This window comes from Psilocybe cubensis, chromosome 5 (genome assembly GCF_017499595.1).
Source record: "Psilocybe cubensis strain MGC-MH-2018 chromosome 5, whole genome shotgun sequence".
NCBI lineage: Eukaryota > Fungi > Basidiomycota > Agaricomycetes > Agaricales > Agrocybaceae > Psilocybe > Psilocybe cubensis.
Genome location: NC_063003.1, coordinates 561,131 through 574,050, shown reverse-complemented (window position 1 = coordinate 574,050; position 12,920 = coordinate 561,131). Strand labels below are relative to the sequence as shown.

Here is a 12,920-nt window from a genome sequence, read left to right as displayed (position 1 = left end):
ACCAATTTTGACACACCAGGCTACAGTTTGCCTTGGGTGATGGGCAAATGGCGGTCCACAAAGTCTGCACTACGATGAGATGACTGCTCCTTCAGGCGGCGCGCCTGTGGTATACCGCGATACCATGTCCTCCACTGTACCTTTGTGTGTGGCTGAGCCTGACCAGCAAGAATATCTCGGACGCGATCTTGATACCACTTTTCATTGTCTGGTGTCCACTCAATAAGCTGACGACCATTTCTCAAGGACCCAGGGGCCCAGAGGTCCGCCGGTGGGAACCATGAGACAATAGTGGTCTGATTGGCACGAGCTGTATACAAGTGAGTGAGTTGTGAACCAGCAAGTTGTGATGTCAGCTTACCCGTATACATTCCGTATGTGCCACACAACACCGCTAACTCTTTTTCCGTGAGTTCGTCATCAGCCCAGCACTCGTTAGGCCCCAAAAGTATCATGAAACCTTGCTTGTTAGTGATGATTTCAGGGGATGGGCCTTCCAAAGTAGATAACAAACCCAGGTATTCACTGGCAATGCGACTGATTATACCCCCCTTTAAAACAGCGGCTCTACCCTGTGGCATGCTCAAAAGAGTCTCGCATTGATGTCGGTACTCTAGGAAGTCTTCCACCACAAATGTATACCCCGCGGGACGGAATGAGGTCGGAATAAACTTGTCAACGACGGTTTTACTCCGGGGCGATGCTGGGATCTTGACGAAGGTGCGACAGGGCACGCCCTTGCTTAGCAATTTGTACCCAATGTCGTCGATGTCCAGAGTGGGATACATCTGCATCAACCGACATACGTATAACGCGACCTCGGCCGTTTCCACACCAAGTTTCCAGTCTGACCACTGTGAGCGTGGTTCAGAGAACACGAACATGCTCTTGTGGGGGCGCTGTACCTCTCGTAATCCCAAGAAGGTGTGTAGCCCGTACTTGTTGTTGGGGTGCAGGTCACATAGGTCAGCCAACATGTCTTCACTGTCGGACACGACGTAATGTTGATAGAAGACCTGCACAGTCTGCTTGTCGGCTTCTTCAAGGTGGTCGTCGGCATTGGCGCTTAGGAAACCCAGGCTTTCCACAATCTCAAGCCATTCCTTGCGTTCATCCTTCGTCGTGGTGGAAGCACGCACTGAGAACCCAGAACCTGGGCCTGTATACCCATAACCCAGTCGCAAGGATTGTACCAGGTTCCGAGCGGGCACCATCCAGCCTGTGCGTGCATCTGGCTTGGGGGCCGGTGGGGGCCTGGCGTCCAGGAGAGTGAGGGCAGGTTCCACGTCTGGGGGTGGGACTGTGTCGGTGACATGGGAATGGACTGCATCTACCTGCATATCCGGCGATCCTGGATACCCACTGAAATGTTCCGCAGCAGGAGTTGGCGGGCGACTGCTAGGGTCAAACTGTTGCACGCGCGGTTCCTGGGGCTCTGGCGTGTTAACCACCTGATTGGGTTTGGACACCAAGGGAATGGGGCCAGGGTCTGACTCGTCAGAACTTCCTGAACTCAAGTCACTATTGTCTGAGCCTCCTTGAGCCAGCTCAATTGGAGGTTTGAAGTACCGGCAAAGATCCCAGACGTTGTCAATGGAATTGTACACAACTTGACGTGGACGGTACTTGTGGTACAACTTGGCAGCCATGTTGGGCGATACCAGTTGCCTGAGGTATGTGACTGTGCCGTTGGCGTGGCGCACCATTTTCCACTGATACATTTTGGTGCGTCGGGTAGGCTTTTGTTTCTCGCGAGCCAACCGCAAGCGACGAGCAGCGGGGTCCTCATTCTCCAACGCCTTGCGCCATTGAGCCAGTCGTCGTGTCCAGTACGGCTCCCAATCAGTGAATGACTCGGTATTTTGTATGCCACGAACGTCTCCTGTGACATCCACAACTCCAGAAATACGTCCTTGCATTTCATGACCTTCCGTAAAGGAATCATTCCAGTTCTCCTCCATCCGTCGGGCCTTCGCATTTACTTGGGAAGATCTCTGCCGCAGAATGTCGTCAATGTCCAGGTTGTCTGGATTGTCCCATGCTCTCTCGAATGCAGTCTGTTCGTTGTGATACCGGTCCATGATGTGCTGAAACACAAACGATTGCGAGTGGCTCTGCCCTAACAGTTTAATGCTGGGCGAAACAGTGCTGTCGGGTTGCTCGTAATACTTGCGCATGAACAGAGTGGCCAGTGGCACATCCGTCGACCCGAGAAATTCGTCTAGCACCGTGGCCAGCATTTCGGACGGAGGTCTCAGGTCCTGCCGCACCAGTTTGTGTGTTTTCATAGTGTCTTCCTCCACTACTCCCCAAGGATAGTACACTGCGATGGCATTGTCCAAAAAAAACTCAATCGGAGGTCGCGTGCGGTGCGATGTGGTCCAATCGTAGGCAATTCCAGCGCGCGGCGTTTGTGGAGTGAAGTTCCAGACCACTGACTGGCGGAGACCATCCAACCATGGCTCCGTGATCAAGGGCGGAGGTGGGGTGATAGGATCCCATCCTGTTTGGGCCGAAGCAGCCACTGCTGCTGCAGCCTCAGCGGCCTGCTCCTCGAGAATTTTGGTATGCCACGCAGGGACGGGTTTCTTACCGTCATCACGTAGGTGGGCGGCGTGCTCCGGACGACGAGATTGCGCAATCAGGTAGGAGAGGAAACCCATCCACAACACGAAAGCATTGCGCGACACCTCAACCATCTTCTCGGCAATTTCTTTACTTCGGTGCGGTCTGTCATAACCAAACCGAGACGGCACAGGAGGCGGGGTACCCGGTATGCGATACCATAACCGTAGCTTCTCGCAGAGGTAAACGAGCTGAGATTCGCATCTATACCATTCGCCCTTTTCATGAGACTCTACTTCCCATTGGTATGTGGTTTGACCTGTCCTCCACCGCCTCGGTTCTGGGGTCCAAGACAATGGCTTGAATGGCAAGGATATGAATGATGGTGACAATGGTACGAAGGCCAGCCAGCCATAACTGTCTTCCCACTGCACGGGTTGCCGGTATAAGGCGAGGTCGATATCGAGTTTGCGGTCAAAATGTGTGGAACCGGGGTAAGGCAGGTGGGCCTTGTTTTCATCTTTGGCGGCTTCCAAATGCTTCAGTGAAGGTGGCCCACAAGGTAGTATGACGAATCGTTTGGAGTTGGGCGAACAAATAAGTGTGCCGTCGTGGATGAAGACGGTACCCTTCGACCAGTCAATCTGGGAAGTGAGAGGCATTGTGTATCTGCGTGATAGACATCAGTTGTTGTCCCAGCATACGTTACCCCAGTAATACGACGTACGAAGAGCAATAGACGCAACCCAGCTTTGTACACCAGCTATGCAGAATATGTTGTGAATGTGAATATGATGTGAAGAGAGTTCCAGGGTGAAGAGAGGGTCACTTTTACAGAAGATCTTCTGTAGAGCGACACACCACCCTCCGTCCAGCGACGGTTTCCCTATTTACAGCGTCTGTTCAGAAGACCTTCTGAAGAGACGGTGTACCCGTGGAGGTCGCGATTACAGAAGACCTTCTGTAGGGCGACCAGGAGGTAGGGGGCAGTAAGAGACGGTGTACCCGTGGAGGTCGCGATTACAGAAGACCTTCTGTAGGGCGACCAGGAGGTAGGGGGCAGTGGGACTCTAGGGGCCAACGACGGTTTCCCTATTTACAGCGTCTGTTCAGAAGACCTTCTGAAGAGACGGTGTACCTGTCGGGGTCGCGATTACAGAAGACCTTCTGTAGGGCGACCGGGAGGTACGGGAAGAGGGACTTAGGAATCAAAACGTACCTGAGCGGAGTTTGAAAGAGCCACGTGACACGACAAGGGGTGATGTGGATTGCAACCATCTTGATAGCAACCTCACCCCTCCCGCCTCCAGAGTTCTCTGGTCTTGGGTGCGGGGGTCGCGGGCAAGTCAGAGATCTCTGGCTCGTTCGCTGCACCATCCCAGGTGATTTAGGACAACCAGAGTTCTCTGGTTTCCTACCGCCTAGCCCAGCTCGTTATCGACAAGAGGCGCAACCTGACAAGCTGCATGGCGGCGCCCAGACGTCTGCGGGGCTTACCAGAGGTCTCTGGTCGTGCTCCCCCTGGGCGGTATAGTGTCAGACCCACCAGAGCTCTCTGGCGTGTCTTGCACTCGCGCTTTTGCTCCCAATCATGTAACCGGGGTAACACACTGTGATAGCCCACCAGAGGTCTCTGGTCTGTTCTCATCGCCCCCGACATTGTATCCGCACACTCCGTATCGACCCCACCTTCTTCGCCAAATCAATGGAAAACTACTTCGATTAGCACCAGCCCTCGTGCCGTGATCAGAGGTCTCTGATAAGACTGGACAACGACTTATACCCCGCACACCAGAGCTCTCTGGTGTGCTGCCCTTACACCTTATCGATACGCGATCGGGGCCCCTGTTATGGGGGTGCTGACCGTGTTCTACCCTCGCCTACGTCATGCCGCCCGATCGCGACGCCCCCGCCGACCGATCATGCAATTTTATTCCTTAAAGGCATGAGCCGACTGTGTATGTTTTTGCGCCCTAGTCTTCTCCATGGCTCGTACGAACAAGGCGAGTCACACGTCCTCCCCTCGTGTGTCAATCTCCGACGCCACCAGCTCTCCATCCCCGGGAGGCAGAGCCCGCCGCAAACCCAAATCCCCCACCAAGGACAAGCGAGTCTCGTTTCAGCGCCACGCTACGCCTCAGACCCCCATTCCTCGCGTGTTTATATCTCGCGCGTCTACGTCCCCTCATCCAGCCTCACCTGCCGGTATGTTTGAAGCAACGGAGACGCAGTTAGCCGACGACGAATGCAGCCAGTATGTGTCTGGTGAGTGTCCATTGGTGGGCCCCTGCGAAGTGATTACTGACTCAGGTCGCTACCGCAGTTCACTATGAAGAAAGTCAGGTTGTTGAGGACCACAATGACGCTCACAACGCCGCGCAAGTAGTTGAGGAAGGCGGTTCCGTCACAGAGGACAGCATGGACAACCATAGCGATAGTGAGTAATGCGTATTTAACTGGGTCTATTGTACTGATTTTGTGCAGAGCCAGCGCGCGGAGGAGGGCCTGTCACGGCTGAGGCACTGGCTCTCCATGAGGAGATCCTGTGGCGTATACCTGCAGGCCGCTTCGTTATGGATCGAGAGGACCAACTGGAACGCCGCATACAGTCTGTGCAGAATTCCGTCAAAGAAATGGAGGCCTCGGTCTCGGCTTTAGAGAGAATGGTCAGCGCCACCAAGTCCTCCATCAACGATGTTTTCAGTCGTTGGCAAGACGAAAAGATGGATTGGGGTCGTGTGCGAGAGCGACTGGCTAAGTCTGTCGATCAAAAAGATTCACTGGAGAAGACACTAGCGGCGGTATGCCAGGAGCGTGACACCCTCCAGGCAGAACGATTGGAGTGGACTCGGCAGCGGGATGAATTTATCAAGGTTGTAGATGCCATTAAACAGTCCGTCAGCCAGTAAGATGTACAATCTCTACTACGAAAACATGTCTGTCTGCCGTATGGATTGTGTTGCCATATAAATGTCAACAGGCGGAGGTCATTTGGACATAACTATGACCCGGAAATTTGACATGTTCGTGGCATATATAAAAGCGGCATGGCCTCTGCAATTTCTATCAGGTCTGCCATCATGTCTCGCACCCCAACGCCTCACCGCTCCAAAGCTAACACGATTCATTCTCCTAATGTCCGTCGGGCTACGCCATCACTCCAGAGGTATCGACCCTCCTCGGCGACCCCTTCAACACCCACCCCGAATGCTACACGCCGACGCGGGGCCCTCAGACTGTCGTAAGTATTTCGCCCTGGTTGCAGCCATGTCCACTGTGCTCAACTTTTTATCTTGCAGAGACATTGCTGCCGAAACTTCTCCAGCTAGCATAGTAGACATCGGTCCAGATGATGTGTTTCCAGGCCAGGTTGAGCCAGCGGTGACGGCGAGATCGTCCGCGACACCGGCCGCCATTCACCATTCGATCGCGGTCATTCGGGAACACCTGCAACGCCTGGAAGAGTTGTCACTGCACCACCACCATGTGAGCTTGAATTTGACAAATCGCGAAGCCGAAATTCAGGACCTACTTCACGAACGATTGGAACAATTCCGCTCTGATCACAAACTCAACATCGCTCTCAACAAAGAAGTCCGCTTCATGAAGATCAAGGCCGTTGCTGACGACCAGAAGATCATGTTGTTACAAAAAGAGGTGGCGCTGCTGAGAAAGGCGCTTAACAAGAAGAGGTCCCGGAGGGTCTGAGGACATGGGTTGAACCTCATACATTCCTTTGTACCTACACATCTTTTCGAGTAGAGTCACGTCTATTGGAATCTTAAAGTTTTCCCCTGCGTGTCATAAATCGAGCATGGGATCGAACGAAACCCAAAAAATTTTCAGTAAACTCCAACAAAGTGATCGCCACCTTCGCCATCGCCATTGGCAATTTTGTGGCAAATGTTTGAGCCATAACTCAGACGATATAAGAGGGCTACAAGCCGGTGTCTGGGCGCCGCACTCCTCTTTCTGCTCCTCCCACATGAGCCCCGGTCAGTCGCGCCACGCCATGAACCTCCGTCCACCCAGGACCCCTCGTTGGAGACGTAGGACACCTGCTTCGCCATCGGCTGCCCCACGACGTGGAGGCCCCAGTGCATCTGCCCCAGCTGCACCACAACGCGCAGGCCTCAGGGCATCTGGCCCAGTACGCCGTAGGCTGCCTGCTCGCCAGGCCGCCATTAGAACTCGTCACAGGTGAGTTACTTAAATCCCACCCCAGAGCTACCACTAATCTTTACTTACAGTGTCACTGAGGGCGTAGTACGCACTGTGGTGCGCCGCGCCGAGGCCCCCGCTGCTGCTGCCGCCACAGAGAGTTCAAACAACTCTGAAGGGGAGGAAATCATTAGCCTATCGTCAGGTATGTGATAGCGGATATACTAGAGCCCCCGAACATTAATTGTCCCACAGATAGCGATAGCGAACTCGATCCTAACACCTGGGGCGAAGAAACCCCAGGCAGCCCTGTTCGCGTACGCAACCGCACCCGGGCATCTTGCTCTGCTCGTGAAGCGATGAAGGTCATACAAAAGGAGGTGCTCCGCCTCTCTAAATTCCAGGAGCTTCTCGAGGAGGAGTACGACGCCGAAGAAATTGGGCAGGCGTTCCGGTTCATTGACAAAGAAGAGGAACTCACGGATCGTATTGACTTTCTGGAACGCCAAGTAAAGTCTTTAAGGCAAACCTTGGAACACATTCAGGGTCGAGCCCAACTACACTTGGGTCGTCATTAGTGTATATCATATGGTGTCTACATTGTCATAGATGGAAATCTGTAGTCCTCCATTACTGCTCAACGCTTGCGTTTCTTACCAAAAGTCGCCTTTCGATCCGGCGACGCCTCCTCTTCATGCATAGATAACTTATACCGAAACCAATAGAAGTCATACAAACGAAGATAAGGATTCAGAGCAACCTTGGGTGCTTGGTGTAGTACGTCAATTGCCTGCCACCCCAACTCCTTGGCTATATGGCGCCCAAACAGAGGCATGAGATGGCAGCTTCGTACGACGTCTGTCAAAGGCACTACAGTGGCCCGCGTAGCTCCGTGTCGCGAGGACCATGATGTTTCGCAGAGCCCTGCTTCTGTCTGCGGCAAACGGAGGGGCTTGAACCAACGGACATACAGCAAAGGGGTCTTGGTCGTGTCTGAGGTAGTGCGTGGGCTATCGAAGATTAAACGGATCTGACCAACAGCTAGACCATCTAACGGGCCTTTGTTGACATCGGTAGATGCTGTTTTGAAAAGTGCCGTGGTGAATTTGGGTGGTACAGCTCGCTTGGTTCCCTGTGGGGTATGTCGCGCGGGCACGGCGGGGGTCGCCGACAGCGCGTCTCTGACTGGTTCCGTCCCGACCTCAGGTATGACAGGCAAGGTCAGCCTGGCGCGCGGATACACGGCGAACGTGCTAGAAATTGAGGCCTTGTACTGCGAACCTACATCCTCCAGATAGTAATTGAGTTCCGACAACAGTTGCTCTGCCCCATACTCATGCACAAGCGTGCGCAGGGGCACCGCGGGCAGTGGTGCTCGCAAGGCCACACGATGAACTACCTCCTTGGCTCCCGCAACCTCACCCACCTCTACCTGGTCCACGTCATCATCCTCCTCATCCTCGCCTGCGTCATCCTCATCCTCGGTGTCTGACTCCTCATTATGCTCCTCCGTCCATTGCGTCCTCCAGTGCAAGTAAATCGTGTTCTTGTGTATGTTCTCCCGTCGGCGCAGCCACCCTATCATTTGTGGGACGTAGTTCTGCTTGTTAGAAGCCCGATATGCGACCTTGGCCAAATCAATGTGCAGACGTTCCGTGTTCTCGGTGTTGAATCCATCCAAGGTGCCAAATGAACGAATCGCATCCACATAATGCCGAATATTATGTAGTTTGCTGATATTGAAGTGCTTGCGGAGCTCCAGCTCTACGAATATGTTCTTGTTTTGGTGGAAACATAGCCAAGACTTGTCTAACATACGCAAAGACTTGTCGCTGTGGGTCTCGAAGGAGGCGTAATATATGAAATCAAGCAATGCCCGGGCGCAGAGGATGACACGATCATTGACGGCGCCTTCTAGGATACCCAACAAAACCTTTTCCATTGCCTTGTGCTCTTTCCCCGTCCATTGGGTTGTGTGCGTGATGCCAGCGTCAAAATGCCGTACATCTGGGTGCAAACTCATGGCTTTAAAGCGTTCGTCCATTTCTCCTGGCCCTGTTGCGATTTCCAAAGCCTGACCCGCCCAATTACAGATGTGATCTTTGAAAATACCTTTGTGCAACTGATGCAAAAGGTCTGGCATAATGGCCTCGAAGATATCACAGAAAGGCAAATCACGCCAGAACGGATCCACCAATCTCAAGTTATATTTCTTGAAGTCCGGGTGCTTGTTGCCCTGGGCGGTGTCGTCGAGGACCTCCAAAGTATGGTCGGGCGTGCGTAATGGGGGTCTGTCCATGTATTCGCCTCTTTGCTTCGGCAGAACAAGACAACGCGGGCACGAGTTCTCTCGGATGCAAGTGACTAGACATTGCTCCGGGTAATCTGCAATATAGGCAGCGAGGATCAGGAAACAGAGGCGCACATAACCGTCTGCGCACTGCAATTGGACTCCTTCTTGCCCAGCTTTAATCAGAGGTTCCATGATGATACGCATACAGCGATGGAATAATTGATACTTTTCCACAGCCTGGCGGGCCTCATCAAAACATGCGAATTTAGCGACTGGGAGATAGCCTAGCAGAACCATTGCCTTGGCCGAGGGACTGCGACGGAGCTCTTTCGGTATATTACCGACACTTATGTATACCAGCCATGCCTGTTTGTCACCCGAGAAGTTCGTCAAATGGGTCTTATCAGACGATATAATGACAGGGCACACGGTGGCACCCTCAGGCAGTAACTTCTATGTTTTTTGGTAAGTCAATCGCTGCCCCGATGAACATCATTATTGACCAACATACCTGTCTTTCCCACCACCAGTCGCAACTCCACATCTCGTTGTATTCACGATCCATCGAATTGGGGTAGCGATACACGCGTCGTGGTTCAAAACCTAACCGTCCGTCCAGGGCGGGATTTTGGAGTAATTCTGCTATACAATCCACAGGGTTGCGATACCACAACTCCAAGTCCTCCTCCAAATACTTGTTGTGGTGGTCCTTGAGGTTTCCTGTGACTTTGAGGGGCTTGAAAAACCAAGGTGAAGACTCGGGCAGCAGATCGACGCGTTTGTGCAACGCTCTGGTGTTTTTGAATGCAGGCCTCATACGGCTACGCATCTGCAAGGAATCAGCTCGCACAGGGCTCACAACATCTGCGACGAGACTCACCATATTCAATCTCAAGAACTCGTCAATCCTTTCAGTGCTGCAACCGGATCTTATTAACCAGCGGCCCAATTCCCACTCATCCTGAGATGCGAATGGATACCATGATTCCAGTTGGTTTTGCTTTTGCCACTCGGCATGTTGCTGATAGTCCGTTGGTGCTCTCCCGACCGGAGTGCCTGTAGGGCCAGGAAATGTCTCTACATATGAGCACCCGCTGTCCTCCACATCTGGTTGCTGTGCACTGCCCCAGGGTTCGCTGTTTTCGGTTGCTGACTCGGAACTCTCAGGTAGAGGTTGAGTATGCATGGGAGCCCAAGGAGTCACTGGCGGATCGGGCCAGACCTCATCTTCTGACACAGAGAGATCCGCAGATGGTGGGGGCAGTCTGTCGCCACTCGAGAGTTTTTCCATCTTTGCTCTGCAACCCTTTGAGTTGCAGATGTGCCGATACAAGCTATCCTCCGATGCAAAGGGGGCGTGGGTGCAGTACATACATCGAATTATTCTGGGGTGATGGAGAAACATAGTGACTGATTGAACCAGAGGAACCAACGAGACACTCACCTATAGAATAGGGGGTGGCAATGTTTAACACCCAGGTCAATGGCGCCTGGCACAAATAACAAGGTCGTTATTTTTTTGTCGGATTTTAAAACTTGTAGGTTGCTTGCTCCTTCCCTCCCACCTCCTTCAATGGCCCCTCGAGCAGCCCAGGTCTCCACTGCAGAAGCAGAAAATTTGGGAGAGCCCGACACGGATGAATACCACGACCCAGAGGATCAAGAGGCCCATACATCCGACTCTGGTAACTTTTTTCACCCACCGAGCGAGTACATTGACAACATCAGGCCCTAAAGAATCCGACGCGGCCACCATGTCAGAGGACGAGGTCGACCAGGAAGACGCCCGAGCATCTACCCCCGTACCTGTGCCACCCCCCAAGCGTGGGCGAGGACGCCCGAAAAAAAAACTAGGTACGAACCACACAATTTTGCAACAAACATATGTCACATACATTAATATAGTCTCTATTGCCGCCTCCGATGAAGAACATGCCCCCACTGGGCCTGCAAAAAGCCAAGGACCTGCAAAGCGCACCAAACGGCAATCCAAACCTACCATGAAAAAATCGGAGTTAGGTTCGTTACAACACCCATGCCATTATTTTCAGTGCTGCTCATACCGCCCCAGAAAAAGACCAGTTGGAAAAAGAGCTAAGCCGCATACAAAACCAATACAAAGCACTCAAAAAGGCCATGGCCGCCCAGAAACATAATGGTAAGTCCCGCACCACTATGTTATAAATGTATTACCACCATTTGTTTCTAGGAGGATCGCAGCAAGATGACGACGCCGAAAATGAAAGCGAAGAAGAGATGTTTGATAATCCAAATTCATTCTCTAGCTCAGTAAGTCAGGGTCCTCACTGCTCAATGTCTACTAATATGCACCAAATTGCTGCTAAAGGTCAAAGTGGTGCCCTACACCCACACCGAGAAAGAAAACCGCCCTCCGCTTATCCGCGTCAAACCTCAAGCTGCCCACGCCGGCAAGTTATCGAAGCGCCTGTCACCCCATGCATACAAGGCATTACCGCCAGTCCAAGCCCACTCTGCACACCCCATGGAAGACGTCCATGACACGCCAACCATTCATGGCCCAACCAAACCTGGCAAGAGGTCTCGCGACGACGATGACGATGCCACCGGAGCACAAAAACGCTCGCGTAACGATGTCCAGGACGACAGTGATGAAGAACATCCCGAACGTGAGCATGGAGCGACGGGCGAAAAGCCTATGATACCCCAGCTCAAAGAGGGGGTGGTTCTAATTCCTGGACGCAGGCTGAAGGCGAGTGACTACGAAGACGTTGCGCGCGCATTAATCAACAGGGCCGCACACGAATTCGAAGTCTTGGTGAGCACCCAGAATTCTTTGCCCTCATCCGAGTTGCGCTTCCAATGGGCCGAACGGTGCTGGCGGAATGCCTGTCTGGCCAGCCAGGAAAACTATGCTATCACCGAAGGCATTAGCTCCATCGCAAGTGTGCATCCTTACCCTTGTTATTCCTGTCGCCTGATGCTTTCTTTTTGCAGCTACGAAGACGCCCGTCCCGTATCCGAGGGCATGCATTGACAATCATACGTAGCTTGGTCGTCAACCTCTTTGGCTTCAAGAAGGGGACGAAGTCTTCGACAATCGCCCACAATCGTGACCTCTACACTTTACTGAAAACGGATGCGGCTTTTCACTACAAGGTGCGTTCTCGTGAATGATATTATTGCCGGAATCTGATTATTGTAGAATCCTCATAACAAAACCGGTCATACGAGAGGGAAAATCATTACCGAAACCATCGAGGCCATCTGGTTTGACGGACTTACTGGGCCGGGTGTCATTTATGCCGCCCATTTCAACCCCATCCCATTAGAAACGCTGGCTTTGGTTCTGACAGTGGTGAGTGTGAATCTTGGTGGAGCAAACATATAATTTACTCCTTTTTTAGATCGACTTTTGCTTGGACGAGTGGAGCAGTGGCACCTTCACCAAAGCGCATATGTGGGCGAAGCTCATTTTCGAACGTCACAATGCTTTCCGCGAGGTACTCAAGACATGGGAAGCTATCAATAAGGATGTGGTGCTCGCGATCCGAAAGAAAATGTACAAACATGCCTGGTAAGTGTGTTGCACCAGTATTGTTTGGGTCCCTGACAAACTGGATTGCAGTCAGCACGCTGGCTTGGCTCCCCCGTCTTCAATGCCGACGCTTACTGTAGAGGATATTGCTAGAGTCCGTCAGGAGCTTGATGGACATTCCGGAGAGACGGATAGTGAGGATGATGACAATGGTATGGAAGAATGATATGATAAATAAATTACTGTATACTTGGTTGGCTCGCTGACCCACCTGAATACATAATCTTGATCATGTTATAATACCGTGTGATATGCATTGGACCCCCATAAAGGTCAGTAATAACAATAGTAGATTTCCCAAGATTATTTTGTCTCCATAGACCG

General features: G+C 52.4%; 6 protein-coding genes across 6 annotated transcripts; 4 read left to right on the top strand and 2 right to left on the bottom strand.

Moving 5' to 3' along the window:
- Nucleotides 1-20: 20 nt before the first annotated feature.
- Nucleotides 21-3,227, bottom strand: JR316_0005654 (uncharacterized protein; the record flags this gene model as incomplete). The annotated part of the gene is made up of 1 exon (XM_047891410.1): nucleotides 21-3,227. The coding sequence occupies one exon, from the start codon at nucleotides 3,225-3,227 to the stop codon at nucleotides 21-23; it is 3,207 nt and encodes a 1,068-aa protein (XP_047748759.1).
- Nucleotides 3,228-4,550: 1,323 nt separating this feature from the next.
- Nucleotides 4,551-5,474, top strand: JR316_0005653 (uncharacterized protein; the record flags this gene model as incomplete). The annotated part of the gene is made up of 3 exons (XM_047891409.1): nucleotides 4,551-4,830; nucleotides 4,889-5,002; nucleotides 5,050-5,474. The coding sequence occupies 3 exons, from the start codon at nucleotides 4,551-4,553 to the stop codon at nucleotides 5,472-5,474; spliced, it is 819 nt and encodes a 272-aa protein (XP_047748758.1).
- A 171-nt stretch (nucleotides 5,475-5,645) lies between these two features.
- On the top strand, nucleotides 5,646-6,273 carry JR316_0005652 (uncharacterized protein; the record flags this gene model as incomplete). Its single annotated transcript, XM_047891408.1, has 2 exons — nucleotides 5,646-5,806; nucleotides 5,865-6,273. The coding sequence occupies 2 exons, from the start codon at nucleotides 5,646-5,648 to the stop codon at nucleotides 6,271-6,273; spliced, it is 570 nt and encodes a 189-aa protein (XP_047748757.1).
- A 277-nt stretch (nucleotides 6,274-6,550) lies between these two features.
- JR316_0005651 (uncharacterized protein) lies at nucleotides 6,551-7,304 on the top strand (the record flags this gene model as incomplete). The annotated part of the gene is made up of 3 exons (XM_047891407.1): nucleotides 6,551-6,765; nucleotides 6,816-6,931; nucleotides 6,982-7,304. 3 exons carry the CDS (start codon nucleotides 6,551-6,553, stop codon nucleotides 7,302-7,304), a joined length of 654 nt encoding a protein of 217 aa, XP_047748756.1.
- A 59-nt stretch (nucleotides 7,305-7,363) lies between these two features.
- JR316_0005650 (uncharacterized protein) lies at nucleotides 7,364-10,310 on the bottom strand (the record flags this gene model as incomplete). The annotated part of the gene is made up of 2 exons (XM_047891406.1): nucleotides 7,364-9,472; nucleotides 9,531-10,310. 2 exons carry the CDS (start codon nucleotides 10,308-10,310, stop codon nucleotides 7,364-7,366), a joined length of 2,889 nt encoding a protein of 962 aa, XP_047748755.1.
- A 282-nt stretch (nucleotides 10,311-10,592) lies between these two features.
- JR316_0005649 (uncharacterized protein) lies at nucleotides 10,593-12,762 on the top strand (the record flags this gene model as incomplete). The annotated part of the gene is made up of 10 exons (XM_047891405.1): nucleotides 10,593-10,704; nucleotides 10,748-10,873; nucleotides 10,925-11,033; nucleotides 11,071-11,177; nucleotides 11,229-11,308; nucleotides 11,367-11,945; nucleotides 11,996-12,157; nucleotides 12,204-12,356; nucleotides 12,406-12,575; nucleotides 12,627-12,762. The coding sequence occupies 10 exons, from the start codon at nucleotides 10,593-10,595 to the stop codon at nucleotides 12,760-12,762; spliced, it is 1,734 nt and encodes a 577-aa protein (XP_047748754.1).
- Between the last annotated feature and the right edge of the window lie 158 nt (nucleotides 12,763-12,920).